Genomic DNA, 16,861 nt, shown 5'->3' on the forward strand with positions numbered 1-16,861 from the left:
TAATTCACTGCAAATATTTTATCGGGTAAGTAATAATCGGTTTTATTAAGATTTTATAAATTTAAAACTAACAGATTCTCACCTTAAGGACATACTGCACATAAGCTGTTCTCCACGAGTACCCGATTTCAAAAAACTGGCTAAGGAAAAGAAATATTTTTCATATTAAATTACTTAGTAAATTATTGTTATTATTATATAAAATTATTATTATTTACCTAATGTTGTAATTTTTTAATTTAAATTGATTGTAATAACTAAATAATTATTTTTATACTGCTATTTTCAAATATAAAGGTTTGAAAAAGATTTTTTCATTGGACTTATTGATGATTGATTTATTATTTTAATCATTAGGACTCCCATAGAATTTACTTGTAGACTTCTGCTCTAGTCTATATAAAATATTTGTTATAGCAACATTTGATATTATACATATTCATCCAAAGAAAATAAAAGCAAAATTAAATAAAACCCTCATTTAAAATCTATTTATTTAACACAAAAAATTAATTTCTTGTCTCTAGGCCAGATATTTTTTCCATCGGTTGCCATTTGAATAACTATTGACTACACCTCTATCCTATATTAAATATATACTATACTCAAATGATATTATTAATTTTTACTCACATATACCAACTAATAATAACTTTGGATTAAGGTTTCACAAAAAATTAACTTCAAATATTTAAAATAACAAAATAAAAAAATTGTATTTTTATAAATTTGAGAAATATAAATATTTAATATATAATTTATTTGTTCGAAGATAACAAAATATTTTAATGTAAAATCTATGCTAACATCACAAATTATATCCACCGGCAGATTGTAGTCTACTGTTGTGTTTGAGCATAAACATAAAACTCTTTTTAATTCCACCAACAGTTTTTTTTTTACCAAGTGCTATGAGACCCTGTTTAGCTTTTGCTCTCCAACAATAATATCGCCATAAAATGAAAATAGCTACTATAGACAAAACAACAGCGAGTGTTGTTAAAGGTAAGAAAAATCCAGTGAAAAATCCATCAAATGTTAATGTTTCATTTGAATCTTTTGAACTGGCTGCTAAAGATTGTAACCAAACATATTTGTTTTCATCTTTGTATGATGGATCAGTTTTCAATTTTTGTGGCTTGTAATCATCACTAAACAAATTAATAAATTCAATAAAAAATTAATTTGTTTGGTATATAATCTTTTAAAATATAATAACCTGTTTGCTGAAATATTGAGAACAACTGTCTTAGCCAAATCAATCATAATACACAGTGGGATAGGTAGTTGTGAAACACCAGAATCACTTTTCCTCATCACTTTAGAGTATCTACAATCAGTTTATAATAATAATTAATATTTATCACACACTAAGACAAAATATAATAATAATACATTTGAAAAATATATTATAATCCATAATATTTATTAAAATATAAATGATTATATAATCTAACTTGTATAATTCATTGTGTTCAAGACGTTCAGTTAAATAATGTGGAGTATTATTTTTATTGATTTTTACATTATCCTCAAGAAAAACGTGTGGTAGTTTATCAGTAGATATATATTCCAAGATAGCGTCTAACATCCAATAACAATCTATAATAATAGTCATTAAAATATAAATTATTTAAATTATATATATATATGTATAATTTATATACAATATTAAATTATTACCTATTTCAATATGATTATTGTCAAGACAATTTGAATCACCATAAAGAACAATATGCCCTGATGATTTATATAAACCTAAAATTGGTACATCAACTTCTCGTTCACTTTTATCACCTCCTAAAATTTCTTCACCTATATTTCAATAATATTTGTTAAATTATAGTATGATGTAGATTAGTAAACTATTTAGGTACCATATCAAACATTTTAATTACCTTGATTTTTTAAAGTTTTAGCAACAACAATTCCTTCATTTGGAAAAGATGTTATATGAGTGCCAGAAGAATAATGTACTTTTCTATCACCCATTTCATATTCTCCATAATAAACATTAGAACCTAGAGAAATACCATAAGGCTCCAACAAGTCATTTAAAGCTGGTATGTTTGAACCACCAGTAACTGGCATCCACCATTGCTTGGTGTTTTCATCAAAAAATTTTATCTTAAAATAAAATGAAAAAATATAATAATAATAAATAAAATAAAATAAAATAATGATGTACCTTTTTCATCACAGAAACATTATACCAGTCTGCAAAAATAATAACTGACAAATTATAATTTGCAATGTCAGCTTCAATTTTTATTATTTCCTCGGAGAAAAACTCTTCTTCAGGATCTATAACTAACAATGCTCCATAATTTGAAGCATTAAAGCATGTATATGGTTCACCCAGTACTTCAACATAATAACCAGAACTACGTAAATGTTGATATAAGCCCTTAAAAATTAATAAACAATAAATAAAACAACTATAACACATATTAAAAGTATTTTTCATTGTATAAAGTAGTAACCTTAAAATTTGTATGTATGTGATCTGCGTTCCAGTCTAATGGGTCATTTTTTATGTTTAAATTGTCTCTTGGAAAGTATCCTGGAGGGTATCTTAAGTTATGGTACTGATCCCACAGGATTCTTCTTATTCTTGGTGGAGGAGGTATAATAGCAGCGCGCAATGGTAAATTAACTGTGTAATTGGTATTAGCTGATTCAATTGTGAGCTCAATGTGGCCAGCAACAGTACCACTCCAATCTTTAGGTATAGTTTGCGATACAGAAAGTGCAATAGCCATCCAACCTGACCATGGCCATAATGTCTGAGAATAACGTATAGTCACATCTAAATAATGTCCGTTGTCATGGGAATATGGATACCAAACCGGAACATCAACTACTTTTCCAAACACTGCTAAACCATTGAGTACAGTGACATTGACGATTACTGGTATACCAGAATGATATAATGGCTGAGTGCAGTAGGGCCACATGTATTGACATTCAGTCAAATCTACATAGCTATAAATATAATTATATGAGTTATAATATTAATATAATGTGCTAAATTTCACTTCCTCATTGATCATTTTTTTTATTTAAATTGTCATATTGAATTAATTTTATTATTTTAGAATTATCTATAAATTAAATTATATTTTTATCTTAAGTCTGACAATTATCATTACAATTCTGGAAACATTTTTTTTTTTTATTTATTTATTTATTATTCAACACAGTTTTGCTATTGTTGAAATATGTTTTATTGTTGTTAACTGTGATTTATATTTTATATATTATTGTAAGTTACTTAATAAGTCATATTTAAAAAAAGTACAACTATACTTAGTAATTTAGATGATTAGCTTGATTGTGGTTTTGCAAATTTATTCACCTATTTAAATGTATGATTTATTTAGAAAAATATAAGCCTTCCTCCTAAAGGTTTACTAAACCTCTATTTTGTTCAAACATTGACATTTAGATTCTTACAGAGTAAATATGGTTTAATGGTTAGATTAAGTAACTTATTAAGTACTACCCACTAATGTTATATTTACTGAGACACAAAACCTATTTAATTTAATTGATATCAAGTTAGTACTTAAAAAATAATTTTTATAATTATAACACTATTGAGAAACTAAGAAATATGTAATCAAATAAGATTTATAAATTATATTTTATATATCATATTATTATCCTACCTTGAGCTTATCGAGTTGATTGTTCATTGTTTGAATGTCATAATTTATAATTACTTTTAAATAAAATACCTCTAAAATATTTTATTGTTTATAATATAAAAAATAAAAACGCTTTACTTGTATTAGACTAAGTTTTATTTATACAACTATAGGGTAATCATCTATTTTACTTAAGATACTTATTATTTCAAATAGCATTAATGTTTTTAAAAATATTTCTCTAGCAAAATTTTAAATTGTTCCAAAACAATATTTTGGATAAAATATTACAGTTTTTACTGTTATCATTAGGCTCAGATTTATATGAATTCACATGTTTTATCTAAACAGTCCAAAAGATAGCTAGGTAAGTTACAAGTTTGAATTATAGTCAATATGTTAAAAATATAAAGTTTTATTTTGCATTTTTTGACATGAACTACATATTTCTGTATTTTACGATTTTTTTATTGCATATATATGGTTTTTAAATGTATAATATGTAATGTGTTGCTTATTTTAATTAAAATAATGTATTTATAGTCCATGTAATTTGACAAAGTCGTTTTATATCTTATCTGAGACCTATTGGGACAAGTAGTTATCTGTTATTGAATAGGTTTTTGCGAATCATACATAAGTCTTATAGTCATAACTCATAATACATATGAGTGCGAGTAATTTTCATTCGATTAAATTTATTAATAATTAACATGCCAAAAATAGTATAAAAATTAAATCATATAAATAAAATATAATTTTATGTAAACATCTAAAAAATTATGAAAATAAAAGAATTTTATTTACTTTTTTTTTTAATTTATAGGGTGTATTCCTACAAAACAAGAGCATAAATGCATATTTCTGATGTTATTAGAGCATATAAATCCGGACCCTAATTTATCATTTTACAAATTTTCTTTAATATTTTGGAAGGCTTTTAGAAATTTTTAATTTCATTTACCAAAGCAGAAAATTATACAAAGTATTATCATCTATACAAATCCAATTATGGACAAATAGTACATTAATTATAACTTATAAGTATTTTAAGTATAAATGAGTAGAGTAGTGGACCAACATTTGGCGGGGAATTTTTGTACCATTCCACTTTATTAACCAAGATTTTAAATACTTATAAGCCCATAACTACTTGTTGAAAATTCAATTTTTATGCATCAAAGTACTCCTAATAATATTCTGCCTTAGAATAAAGAATTTAATATCCTTGTTATCATTAAAAAAATTATAAATTTTAAATTATTGGCTTATTATGACACATAGATCGCTTAATATCTTTAAAATAATTTGTATTTAATAAATATTTATTTATTAATGTCAAAAGAAATTATAAGAGGTTAAAATACTTGTAATATATATTGGGTACTTATTTAAACATGACACATTTGATATATTTTATCAGAATGTGATACTTTAGTAGTTTAGCATTATGACTAAACAAATTTTCATGTAAAATATAATATCTTAACACACTTTTTTTTTGTTTAATCATGATTGCTCTTATGTTTAGTTATTATGGGAAATTAATATTTTTTTCTTACTATAATCTTTCTTTTTTTATAAAAAAATAGTAGTTATTAAACATTAATTCATCTACCTAGGGCTGAAACTGACTTGTGGTAAGTAGCTAGACAATACATTGTAAGCTTGCAAGAGGTCTAGTTTTCCATGTCCTTGTTCAAACATATTGACGCCAGGTAATCTTTGAGCACTGGCTAAAAGAGCTTGCTTCATACTTGCAGGATTGACTACTTTACCTTGGGCCAATATACCACTAAACACATCATAGTAATATACAATTATTTTTTTCTATTTCTATACTCTTTTAATTGTTTTTTCTACCTAATTAATAGTGTTACAGCCCCAGCTACAACAGGTGATGCAACACTAGTGCCAGAGAGTGTTCGACAACCTCCACTCACACTTGATCCATGTACATCTGTGCCATAACTAACTATATCAGGTTTCAAACGACCATACCTAAAAGAAAAATGATAATTGAAGAAAATGAATACTATATATATATATCATAAAAATATACCCCTGAGGTAATTCCCAAGTAGTCATTCCTCGAGATGAAAATTTGGCTATATGATCATCAAAACTTATCCCACCCACTCCAATAACATCCATTTGATCAGCAGGATTATTCAAAGTACTTAAAAATTAGAATATAGATATTTAATACAAATCTCGTTAAATCATATCCCATACATATAATTTATATAATATATAAAGCCTCACCCATACAAAGGTCCATCATTACCAATAGCCGATATCATAATAACTCCGTTAGCAGTTAATTCCCATACTTTGTCAACAAAAGGTTGATCCATAAAATCAGGACCACCAATACTCAAATTAAGAACATGAACTTTTTTCATAATAGCATAATTAAATGCATCTAAAAACCATGATGTATATGAAACCTATACAATATTTTTATTAGTATTGTTTTTCTTCAACCATATCTATATTTTTAATTCTCACTTGGTTATTAGTGAAAACCCTGAAAATATGTAAATCTGCATCAGGTGCAAACCCAAAACATTCACGGGATGACGCTACAAGTCCTGCTACAAATGTCCCATGGCCAAGACCGTCATCCAAGTCTCCATCCCCTGTCCAATCAGTTCTCTCAGCTACTCTTTTGAAATGTGGATGAGAGATACTTAAACCCGTGTCAAAAATTGCTACTTTCACACCCTTGCCTACATTTAATTCAGTAATATAAATAAACAACAAAATAATAAAGTTTTGTACTTGTAATTTTCTACCTGTAATACCTAACCGCCATAAAACATCAGCTTTAAGAACTTTGGTTATTTGAGAAGGAACAGCACGAAGTATGTGTCGAGTTTTATGTCGTTTGTTTAGTTTTTGCCATAATTTTATATCCTAAAAAAATAACAATTACATAAATGACAATGGTGAACCCAAACAAATTTCAACAAATTAAATTACACTATTAACATAGAGTATATTTAGTAATTACTTGGTCAAGGCTTCTTCTATGTAAAAGCACTTTATTTTCAGTTCCATTTAGATGCTCATTTAAATACCTTTGTACTAATCGTTGTGGGGTAACTTTTTTAATTATTGGATGACTAGTCAGTGCATCTAATGCTTTAAAAGAATAACATTCATCAACCTAAAAACATTTTTTGATATTTACAAATTGGGAGTATAAAATAACATTTTTAAAATAATAGAATTAAAAAAAAAATGTATAAAGTTTTTTTTTTTTTTATATATATAAAGAATTAATAAATCGCTTTTATTTACAAATAAAACATCAAAGTCACTTGGATATTGACTGGCAGCATTTTTTCTCTCTAATATGTTCCAATTGTTAACGCCTGAAGATTTCAAAGCAGCCGATATGTAATTGTACCTCGTTTCGTTTAAGTAATATCCATTGAAAGTCACAATATATTCTAGCAAAAATATATCAAATAGAACAATATTACACTGTTAAAGTACTTAACAATTTATAATAAAAAAAAAATATATTTAACGAATACTACGGCAGCACGCATAATAATAAAATACAGTATAAAACATTATAAAGCTACCAATACTATAGGTGGGTAGTCGGCACATAATATACAATTAAAACGTCAGGGCGATAATTGGAAGTATAATATAGTAACAGTCGGTGTATTCTGCGACCGTAAAATATGTCCGATTCTCGGTCGGTTTCAAATATAACAACCAAGAATATCAAACATATCTCACGAATCGACAGATATATTGTAGGTGTATAGATAATATATATTTTTATCAACACCCGTGGACGGATGGCATTATGCGTTTGCGGACGTTTACGGTTATGGAAAACACGTTACCTTGATCGACGACGTGCGAATCAAACGTCGAGTGGCACGCGGCGGACCGCAGCGAGCCGACCGCGAGGAAAATCAATTGAACGGCGCGCAAAACTGACATAATGCATTTCGGGAGCGTCAGCGTCTCGGCGGTGTGGGCGAAGGAGAACTGGACTCGGTGGTAATATGGACTCTTATTCCTATACTATTATCATCGTCGTCGTCGTATCATAGTCATATTATTATCAATCGATAAAATTAAATTACGATACGGTCGTGTTCAGTGTGGGACTGACGGAAAACTAAGAGTTGAAAAAAAAAAAAAAAAGTGAGAAGAGGGTGTTGTACGTGCGAGACACCGGTGTGACGGTGTGGACGGCGACGACGACTGAACTGAACGCCAAGAGGGTTTGTGGAAGACTGAACGAGGCGTAATGGAATTAAAAGCGAGTGCGCGCCGCGTACCGAGTGTAACGATGACCGAATACACACGGCAACGAACGCGTACAAATCGCACGGAGCGCCGCAACGATCAATAACACTCGCGTTATAGTAGAGAATACACGATGCGCCGTGCCCGTGCGGTGTCGTCCACCCGCCGCGCCGACGGCGGTGTGCGCCGCGGGAAGGGTCGGGGGCGCGTGGCGGTGGACCCGGCCGCTGTGGGAGCGACGGTGGTGGCGGTGTCGTCGGCCGATGATGATTATGCTGCTGCTGCTGCTGCTGCCGCTGCCGCTGTGGCGGTCGGTGGTGACGCCGCCGTGTCGGTGGTGGCGACGCGACGGCGGCATCGTCGGTGGTGTCGGGCGAGAAAGGGGTTCGGCGGCCGATTGGCGTCGGCCACCCCGGCGTCGGCGGAGGGAGACGGTTTTGGGGCGCCGAGAAGATAAGGACCGTCAGCGGATGCTGCGTGCCGTCGGGATTTCAGACTTTCAGTCGTCATGTTGGCGCCAGACTGGCCGGGTCCAGTGCGGATCAATCGCCAGTGACCGCAGTGTTGCCACTACCACTGCGGTATCGTCGTTCCTCGTATTCTTCGTATAATTAACAAAGCTGCGCGCAATATTATTATATTATAATAATAATATGTCACACAATTATGATTTTTTTTTTTTTTTTTTTTTTAATCGTTCATTCATGTATGAAACAATTATAGTACCCAGTGGAGTGCTCTTTTTTTTCAAAAAAAAAATAAAAAAAAATAAATTTTCGACTGTTTACAAGTCTCGTTATAACAAACAAAATTGTATTCTCGCATTTATCCCCAGATTATGATAATAATTTTAAATACTGAAATAATTCAACATAATTTTTATATATATAATATGATGTTATAAAATTTTAATAAATCAACACTTTTCTTTATATACATATTATTGGTATTGCACAAAATACAAATACTCCATATCATTGAACTATTCCTCTAGAAAATTTAGTATTGAAATAGATATCATATTATTTATTGATTGATTTACAGATACAAGCCCGGATAAAAATAATTTAGGGACCGGGGCCAAAAAATTTTAGGGGCACATAACCATAATCAAAATAATGACCCACAAATAAAAATATTTCAGACAAAAAAAAAATTGTATTTATAAATTTATTTCTTACTTTTTTGAATACAAAAATAAAAATGTTATTTGTATAAATAATTTTTTCTTGATTTTTGGGAAGCAAACTCATTAATTATATCGACGGTATTAATTGCCTTCAAAACATCATTCTCTATACACAAAACCATACAACCTATTTAAATTTTTTTGAAAACTGCTTGTTCTATACTTGTTTTTTATACGAGCTAATTTGGAAAATGTTCTTTCAGCCCAACAATTTGCAATAGGTATGGTATAGCTTATAGGAAATGTTAATGTATTATAATAATGATGATATATAATATAAATTATATACCACTATACCAGTGTACATGTTTCTTTTGATTTAAAAAATATACTATTATTACTATATCCAAATATTTCTGATTTAATAAAAAAAAAAACGTACTATTCGCCAGGGACCTATATTGTTTAATATCCGTTGTGGGCCCAGGGTCATAGCCCCCTCTGCCCCCACTTAGAGCTTGTATAAATATACTATATTTTCAAGTAACTGTATAAATCGTACTTAAAATACTTTTCTTAAAGTTTATCTGTAGGTGTGAGCCGTGAGGTAGCTGGACAATTTCTTAGTGTTCACATAACAATATAATATAGGTACATTCAATTATCAGTAAACATTTTCTTCAGTTTTCTTGTATTTTAATGTTGTTCTATCCAAAAAATATAGTTTGTTTGATATTAATTTGACTAATTATCTTAAAAACCTAATTTAGATAATAAAATGCATCATACTTGTTTCTATTATTATTTTTTGTTTAATCTACTTAGAAAACAGTCACACTATTAAATTATTGCGCTGCAGACGTATCAGTTAATACTCTAACCCGTATAATATTCATAAAAATTATTCATAATATTTTTTACGTTTTTTAGAAAATATATTATCTTAAATTGTAAAAACTGTATGGCTTGTAAAGCTATGCATCCATACATATGCATGTATATTTATGCATCATAAACATTATAATATTAGGTATATCTAATATAATATAGTGTAAATAATTAAAATAAATAATCCAATATTATAGTATCGTTAGTTGTTACTATAATGTAGGTTGAAATATTCACTTTAAATTTTAAAAAAAAAGTAAATAAATATAAAATTGTGTTATAGTAGCAGCTGGAATTTTTAGTCTTCTGATTTTTAAGCCCAATATATAAATAAATATTAACTTCATTATTCTAATAAATAATAGTTCAGAGGTTATACTTAGAAGTTAGAGATAGCTGCGCCAAAAGTATATAAAATCAATTAACTTAAGTGTAATGAGTGTATAATATTGTTAAAAATAAATACATGCGTATCAGCACCCACAAGAAAATAAATTTTAAGAAGTAAAAAAATTCTTCAATATACCTAATAAAAAATTTAAAAATAATTAAACAACTATATAAATACACACGAAACTAAAAAAAAACTTTAATACTATCACAAGAAAAAAAATAAGCAATGATCCAAAGACAGTGCGCCATCCATGTCCCATATATGAATACATATCAAACATAAAAATTACGAACTTTTTTATGACATTTTTATCCTAAATTTACAATAATTGGAATATATAGATAAAATACTATGTATATTATGTAAGCTTTTTATTTCATAAATATTAGATTTTATTTTAAAATAAATATGTATCCATAATGACTTTAAATACAAAATTTTAAAATGTCATAGTATAATCAGTGTATAATATAAAATAAAAATAAAAAAGAGTTATATAGGTACGCATAAAAGTCCCCAAATAGTACGTTTAAATAGACAATTTTGTCAACATTTGAATTTCTAATGCCTTTAAGAAAAATTGTAGTCATTTTATTTTTTAGATTTTTATGTTTCAATAAGAATTATTTTTAAGGAATTATTTATTGAATATTCAAGCCTGATGTATAAATAATAAAAACTGTATGCATTTTTAAGTAAAATAACATAATATTACAAATAGTGTATTTAATTACATATCTGCACTTTTTTAGGTTGATAAAAGCATTAAGTGCCGAAATGTATGTAGTATGTATGTACATTTGATATTCAGTCAGTATGCTATGTAATTTTTTTACTTTTCAAACACCTACCTACATTTTTGCTATGGTCCAAAACTCCAACCATTGACCTATACACTATTTATAATATCAACAAAAATCATAGGTGGTGCTATCCAACATATTAAAAGGGCGCAAATATTTCTATAAATCTTAATTATCCTTCATAAAAATCAAAATTATTGTTATAATACATTGTTCTGTACCTATATTACTTTTAGTAGTATAAGTAACAAAAAAAATTACTAAAAAAACTAAAAAACTACAAATTATCAGGTCAACTATATTACATTATTCACATTTATTATATACAGTGATTCATTCTGTTCAGAATCTAAAAGCGTCGTGTGTAAAAACTATTTTTGTGTAGAGGGTGTCATCACATTGCCTGCACACCCCTGGTTCCGTCTTTGGAAAAAATGAATAACAGTATTACCTATCTATTAGTTATATTAAAAATACAAATGATAATAAAAAGGTATTTGTAGGTATATGGAAAAATAAGCAATGTTGTCGTTTGTATATTGTATTAATTACAACCACAGAGTAAGAACTAAAACTCATAAGTCCTAATAGTTAGATTTTAATAAAAAAATAAATCACAAAAATGGACATTTATTGTTTCACCTCAAAATATAAAATGAAAAATATATGGCACCTATGATAAATGGGAATAGCATTCATAATTATTAACTTTTTAAACTTCTCCTAAATACTACAGGTATATAATATACTTTATAAACAATTATATAATAAATATATAAAGAATATTTTTTGAAATGATGATGGCTATTAAATAATCTGCAAATATTTTGACACTAATAATTAAAAGTCTAAAATGATGTTCCTGAAATAAATACTATCTTACCGTTGATCGATGTCAGCATGGCTTAAAAGTGGTATAAAATGACAAGGACTACTGTTATATTGTAAAACAATTTACTAGTTTTTAGAACCAAGTTGATATTTTCACTCCTCGCTCGAAACTTTATTTCCATTAAATGCATTAATAGTTAGCAAAAATATAAATATAATACAAATAAAATGCATAAATATTAAATTAAATTAAATACAAATACCTTTAGGCAGATTTATTATATTTGTCAATACAAATAGAAGCAATCTTTTTGGCACGTTTTACATCAGTTGGTATCGCAATCAGTTATAGGGAGCCAGTTACAATATTTAAGTTTATTGCGCGGGAATGTTAGTTGAATAGTAGGTATGCACTCTATTTTTTACCAAACTAAAAAAAAAAATCCTTATACACATAAATTCTAAAAAATATAAAATGTAAAATTGTCGATAATAAATAATTATTTTTAACAGAAGATAAACTTTTCGATTAAACTTCAAAGCCTTAGTGTACCAGCTAAGAATTAGATAAAGGTGACGCCTTTTAAAGCCCACTTTATCTCATGGGTGTGAACAGATAGGTGTAATTTGAAAAATATTGTGTTTGGTAATTATACTATAATTAGTAAATGATTTAAATGTAAAAGTAGTTAAGAATTGAAAATTTAATACAAGATTTTTCATAAGTTTGGTTTACTATAATTATAAAAGAATATTTGAACGTTAGCAATTTAAAAAAAATTTATCTTAAGTTTAAATTTTTACAAAATCAAAAATTCTCTCTTAAAATATCGATTTAGTATCAAATAATTTTAGATATTTATTATAGTAAGAAACTACTAGCCGTAAAAACTTGAAACATTCACCAGTTGTTTGAATTGACATTTTCTGTACAAGATTTAATTATAGAATATTTAGGTCATTAAAACATAAACCACCTTTTTCACCACCCAGTGGAAAATACCTCATAGGCTGACAAATAATCTTTGTTCAGGATCGTTTTTCGTATACAATGACACTTATCATTTGATTCAAATTTAATTTCTATTTACAATAGTGATCCACACAGCACCTAATGTACAGCAGAGCGGTACACACTTGACCATACTTTTTTTTTAATTATACAATCGATATTTTTGCTAAAATATCCATCTTGTAAAAATGTTAACTTAATAAGTGTAAAAATAGTTGTGCACATGTATTTTTGATATTTTTAAGTTGCCATTTAAACAACTTTGTTATAATATTCTAATATGTACATATCAAAAATAGTAGGTATTCCTCTGAATAAAGTATAGAAAATTTAAAAAAAAGTATTCGAAATAATTTAAAAATATTTCCCGTTTTAGATATTAAAAAAAAAAAATGTTTCGGAAAATATTTGAAATTATAAGTATAACTAATATTTAAATACATATATTTTATTTTTATAATTGTGAAATGTATTATACAAAACACAACATATTATTATATCCAATAACATTAAAATTAAAACAACCTAACCTAAATAAAAAAAAATAATTTAAAATTTTAATCTATTAATGTACATGAACACTTAATATAAAACACAGCATTAAATACTTTTGGGAGACAGTAAGGTATTCTAAAGTTATTCTGAATATTGTGTTCGGATTGGTTGGAATATATTATATAGTACTCAAGTCTAGTTATATAACTTATGAAGAACCTTGTATTAAATTGTTAAGCTTATTTCTCATAAACATAAATGCTATTATAAATAAATAAATAAAAAACTAAAGAAAGTTTAAAGTAGACAATTTTAAATGTGTATATAAATTATAAACTATGTATATTTTGTAGCACAAAATATTTTGAAAAAAAATCTTGTCTCAACAACACTAATATAATAAATATTTAGTGAAAAAATCAAGTCTACTAATAAAATAATAAAAAACATTCATAGTGGGGAATTCATATTTTCCTTAAAAAATCTTGTTGTAAAACACCTCGTGGTAATGATAATATTATGCATGCATTACTTAGGCCCGGTTTTTCAATCATATTTATTCATCAAATAACATGACTTATTCGATAGATAAGAAAAAATAGATAATTACCGGTTTTAATCGTATATTTTGTATTTTTAACTAATACCTAATCAACTTCACTCTTCATTTATATAAAATAATAAAAGTCACCACAAAAAAATATAGAACACTCGTGTTCTTTTATTGATAATTAATAGTATTCCGTTATTTTCTGTGTTGATAAAAAATAAAATAATCAATAAACAATAATAAGCTAAAGGTTGGATATTATGATAGTATCCTTGTCCCCCGTGAACACACCTTTAATGATAGTTCTTACCAAGTACCGAATTGCTTCCCGAACATCAACCCTATATGCCTATAAATTGGTTCCCATTTGAAAAAGGTATTTTATTAAGATAAACCATATTGGTTCCAGTTTAATTATTCAATTTTAATTCTCAATTTTATATAGACTTAGGACTATCAACTTTAAAGTAGGCCTAGTTAAAAATCAAAATTAACCACTTAGTTCCCTTTCTACCAAACATAAATTCCATAATAATGACAATTAAAATTAAAAATATAAATTAAACTACGATTTTTGTATACACGAAAAAAAATTTATATAGATACCAGTGGCCAGTTTAAATGACGATGTGTTATTCGAGACTGTACAGTGCTAACTATAACATTATTGGCATACGTACATATTATAGGATAATATAATATACGAATATACGATATACCTACCCGTACACCAATATAAGTAAATATATCTTTATCGTTAACTTAATCGATAGGGTTATCACTTATCAGTTATAATTTGCTAAACCTCAAACAATCTATTGCTAGGTACTATAAACTATAGAGTGTATAATTACATTTACGTTATATACTGTCCAATTTAAATTTTGTTACAATCATCAACAATAAAATTAAAATTGTAACTATTTGACTTGAACACAAACAAGAACCAATTCGGCTTAATCTAATAAAATTTTAATATCTTATTTAAAACGGGAAAAAAAGGAAAAAAATGTTTTGATAATGAATATAAAATATAAAAATGTATTTTTATATTATAACAACAATTTATTACATTATTATAATATATGTATATTATATGATGAGATTTAAAATGTGAAAATGTTATACGAGGTTCATTATAAATTATGTTCCTACTGCAATTTAAAATATTGACTTAAAGATTCATATGCTTTTTAATTTTTATAAAGTTAGAAGTTACAACTTTCAAAAGATTTATTATAATCAAGAACATTTTAAATTATATAATTGAAGTTGAAAATTCGAAAAATTTAATTTAAAATAGAAGGTTTGATATTATAATAAAAAATGTCCGATATATTTTTATATTACTAGGGTGCTTAAATTTTAAGCATGTTCCTATATCTATCTGGACACTTATATTTTAGAATTCTTCGTTTTAAATCAAAGCCTAAACATGCGTGTTTTTTTTATGATGGTACATTAGTACATAATATACATGTATTACGCGTCTACGCGTGTAAAGTACGTGAACGTACTATATATTGATAATATATTTTACGTACTCCATAAATGACACGTCTCACGATCGACCATTTATATATTATTATATATATTCTCTATTCAGACAAAAGTCTTTTAAGATTTAAGTGTCATTATATTTTTTCACACAGCTACGATAATATTATGTACGTATATTGTATTATAACAACGCCAAAATACAGTATTATTATATTAATAATCACAATAACGCGGCCAACTTTAAAATTAAAATAAAGTTCAATCAATAGTTTTATATTAAAATATAATAATATCAATATTTTAACTTCAAACACTAATAAAAAAAATTGTGCCCATGTCTTCTTATAATTTTTGAATCATTATAAGATTAACTCATGAGAAACATTGTATTAAATTTTCAAGTATTTTGACTAAGCCAAAAAAATTAATAAAAAAAAAAAAATTAACAAAAAACGAATATTTCAAATGCCTATAAATAGCCTTAAAATAGGTGAAATATTTTGAAAATTAAATTATTTAAAAAAAATGACAATCTTAGAACTGGTGACATTTTCAAATATTTACAGTGATTCTTTTTTGAGTTACAACTATATAAAAAAAAAACTGGTTTCACGTAAAATCCCGTTTTTCAGTCACTTTTTTTTTGTTTTTTCCAATTTTTTTCAAAATTACTGGAAAATTCTTACTTTAGATGTACCAAGGATATTCACTTTGTTATCGGAAACTACTCCTGAAGTTTTAAATTGAAGCATTATTTTTCGATAAGTTATGGTGTACACCACAGACCCCCCCATCCAAAAAAAAAAAACACATCACTATAAAATCAATACATTCATCACTTTGTTTAGTCTAATATTATATGTTTATGTTTCTTCGATCGCCTAGTAAATTTGCTATAGAATTGATCCATTCACTATATAATTTATTTTTTATTCTAATTTATAATGTGAAACTTATTAAAATAACTTTATAGCTATTCGATATTTTTTTTAATTATTTAAAAATATTTAAAAAATAAAACATAAAAGTGTGTAAAAATAAACATTAAAAGTATTTTAAAATTACTTTATTCAGTCTATTCCTAAATTCCTAATATCAGCTAAATCATAATTTTATCAATATCAGAATACAAGTACTTATATTTGACAATAATATTTAATAACTTATTGATGGAGTAAAAACATTTTAATTTTTAACATTTTAAATACCTATAATATATGAGGAGACATAATATTAGATATAGTCTCTCACGTATAGCCATGTACCTATACAATTATAATAGTATTATGGTGTATAATTTTGTAGAAAAAAACAAGTTTAACATTTCA

At 26.9% G+C, this 16,861-nt stretch overlaps 2 protein-coding genes across 3 annotated transcripts in view; both read right to left on the minus strand.

The window, feature by feature from the left end:
- Window positions 1-16,861, minus strand: part of LOC114120246 (PDZ domain-containing protein 2-like) — a 70,045-nt gene that overhangs the window by 18,898 nt on the left and 34,286 nt on the right. The window lies entirely within an intron of this gene.
- On the minus strand, window positions 691-8,157 carry LOC114120220 (membrane-bound transcription factor site-1 protease). 2 transcript variants are annotated; one of them, XM_027982062.2, is made up of 16 exons: window positions 7,520-8,133; window positions 6,957-7,108; window positions 6,667-6,822; window positions 6,449-6,569; window positions 6,162-6,382; window positions 5,916-6,100; window positions 5,713-5,829; window positions 5,514-5,651; window positions 5,269-5,445; window positions 2,484-2,985; window positions 2,189-2,407; window positions 1,899-2,127; window positions 1,684-1,815; window positions 1,458-1,602; window positions 1,220-1,330; window positions 691-1,151 (listed from the first exon to the last, which is right to left on the minus strand). In XM_027982062.2, exons 1-16 carry the CDS (start codon window positions 7,617-7,619, stop codon window positions 809-811), a joined length of 3,048 nt encoding a protein of 1,015 aa, XP_027837863.2. In that variant the 5' UTR covers window positions 7,620-8,133; the 3' UTR covers window positions 691-808. The 2 variants fall into 2 exon arrangements, 1 of the variants encoding a protein (XP_027837863.2); XR_007603171.1 differs by having other exon boundaries at window positions 1,113-1,151; window positions 1,396-1,602; window positions 7,520-8,157.

The sequence above is a fragment of the Aphis gossypii genome, chromosome 1 (assembly GCF_020184175.1).
Source record: "Aphis gossypii isolate Hap1 chromosome 1, ASM2018417v2, whole genome shotgun sequence".
NCBI classification, from domain to species: Eukaryota; Metazoa; Arthropoda; class Insecta; order Hemiptera; family Aphididae; genus Aphis; species Aphis gossypii.

What these genes read in the sequence shown, in the direction of transcription:
- LOC114120220 (XM_027982062.2), bottom strand. Translation starts at nt 7,619, where the DNA reads ATGTCAGTTTTGCGCGCCGTTCAATTGATTTTCCTCGCGGTCGGCTCG. An exon ending in GTGACTTTGATGTTTTATTT is followed by an intron (nt 6,823 to 6,956) that starts GTAAATAAAAGC and finishes AAATGTTTTTAG; the next exon opens with GTTGATGAATGTTATTCTTT. An exon ending in ACTTGGGAATTACCTCAGGG is followed by an intron (nt 5,652 to 5,712) that starts GTATATTTTTAT and finishes TTTTTCTTTTAG; the next exon opens with GTATGGTCGTTTGAAACCTG.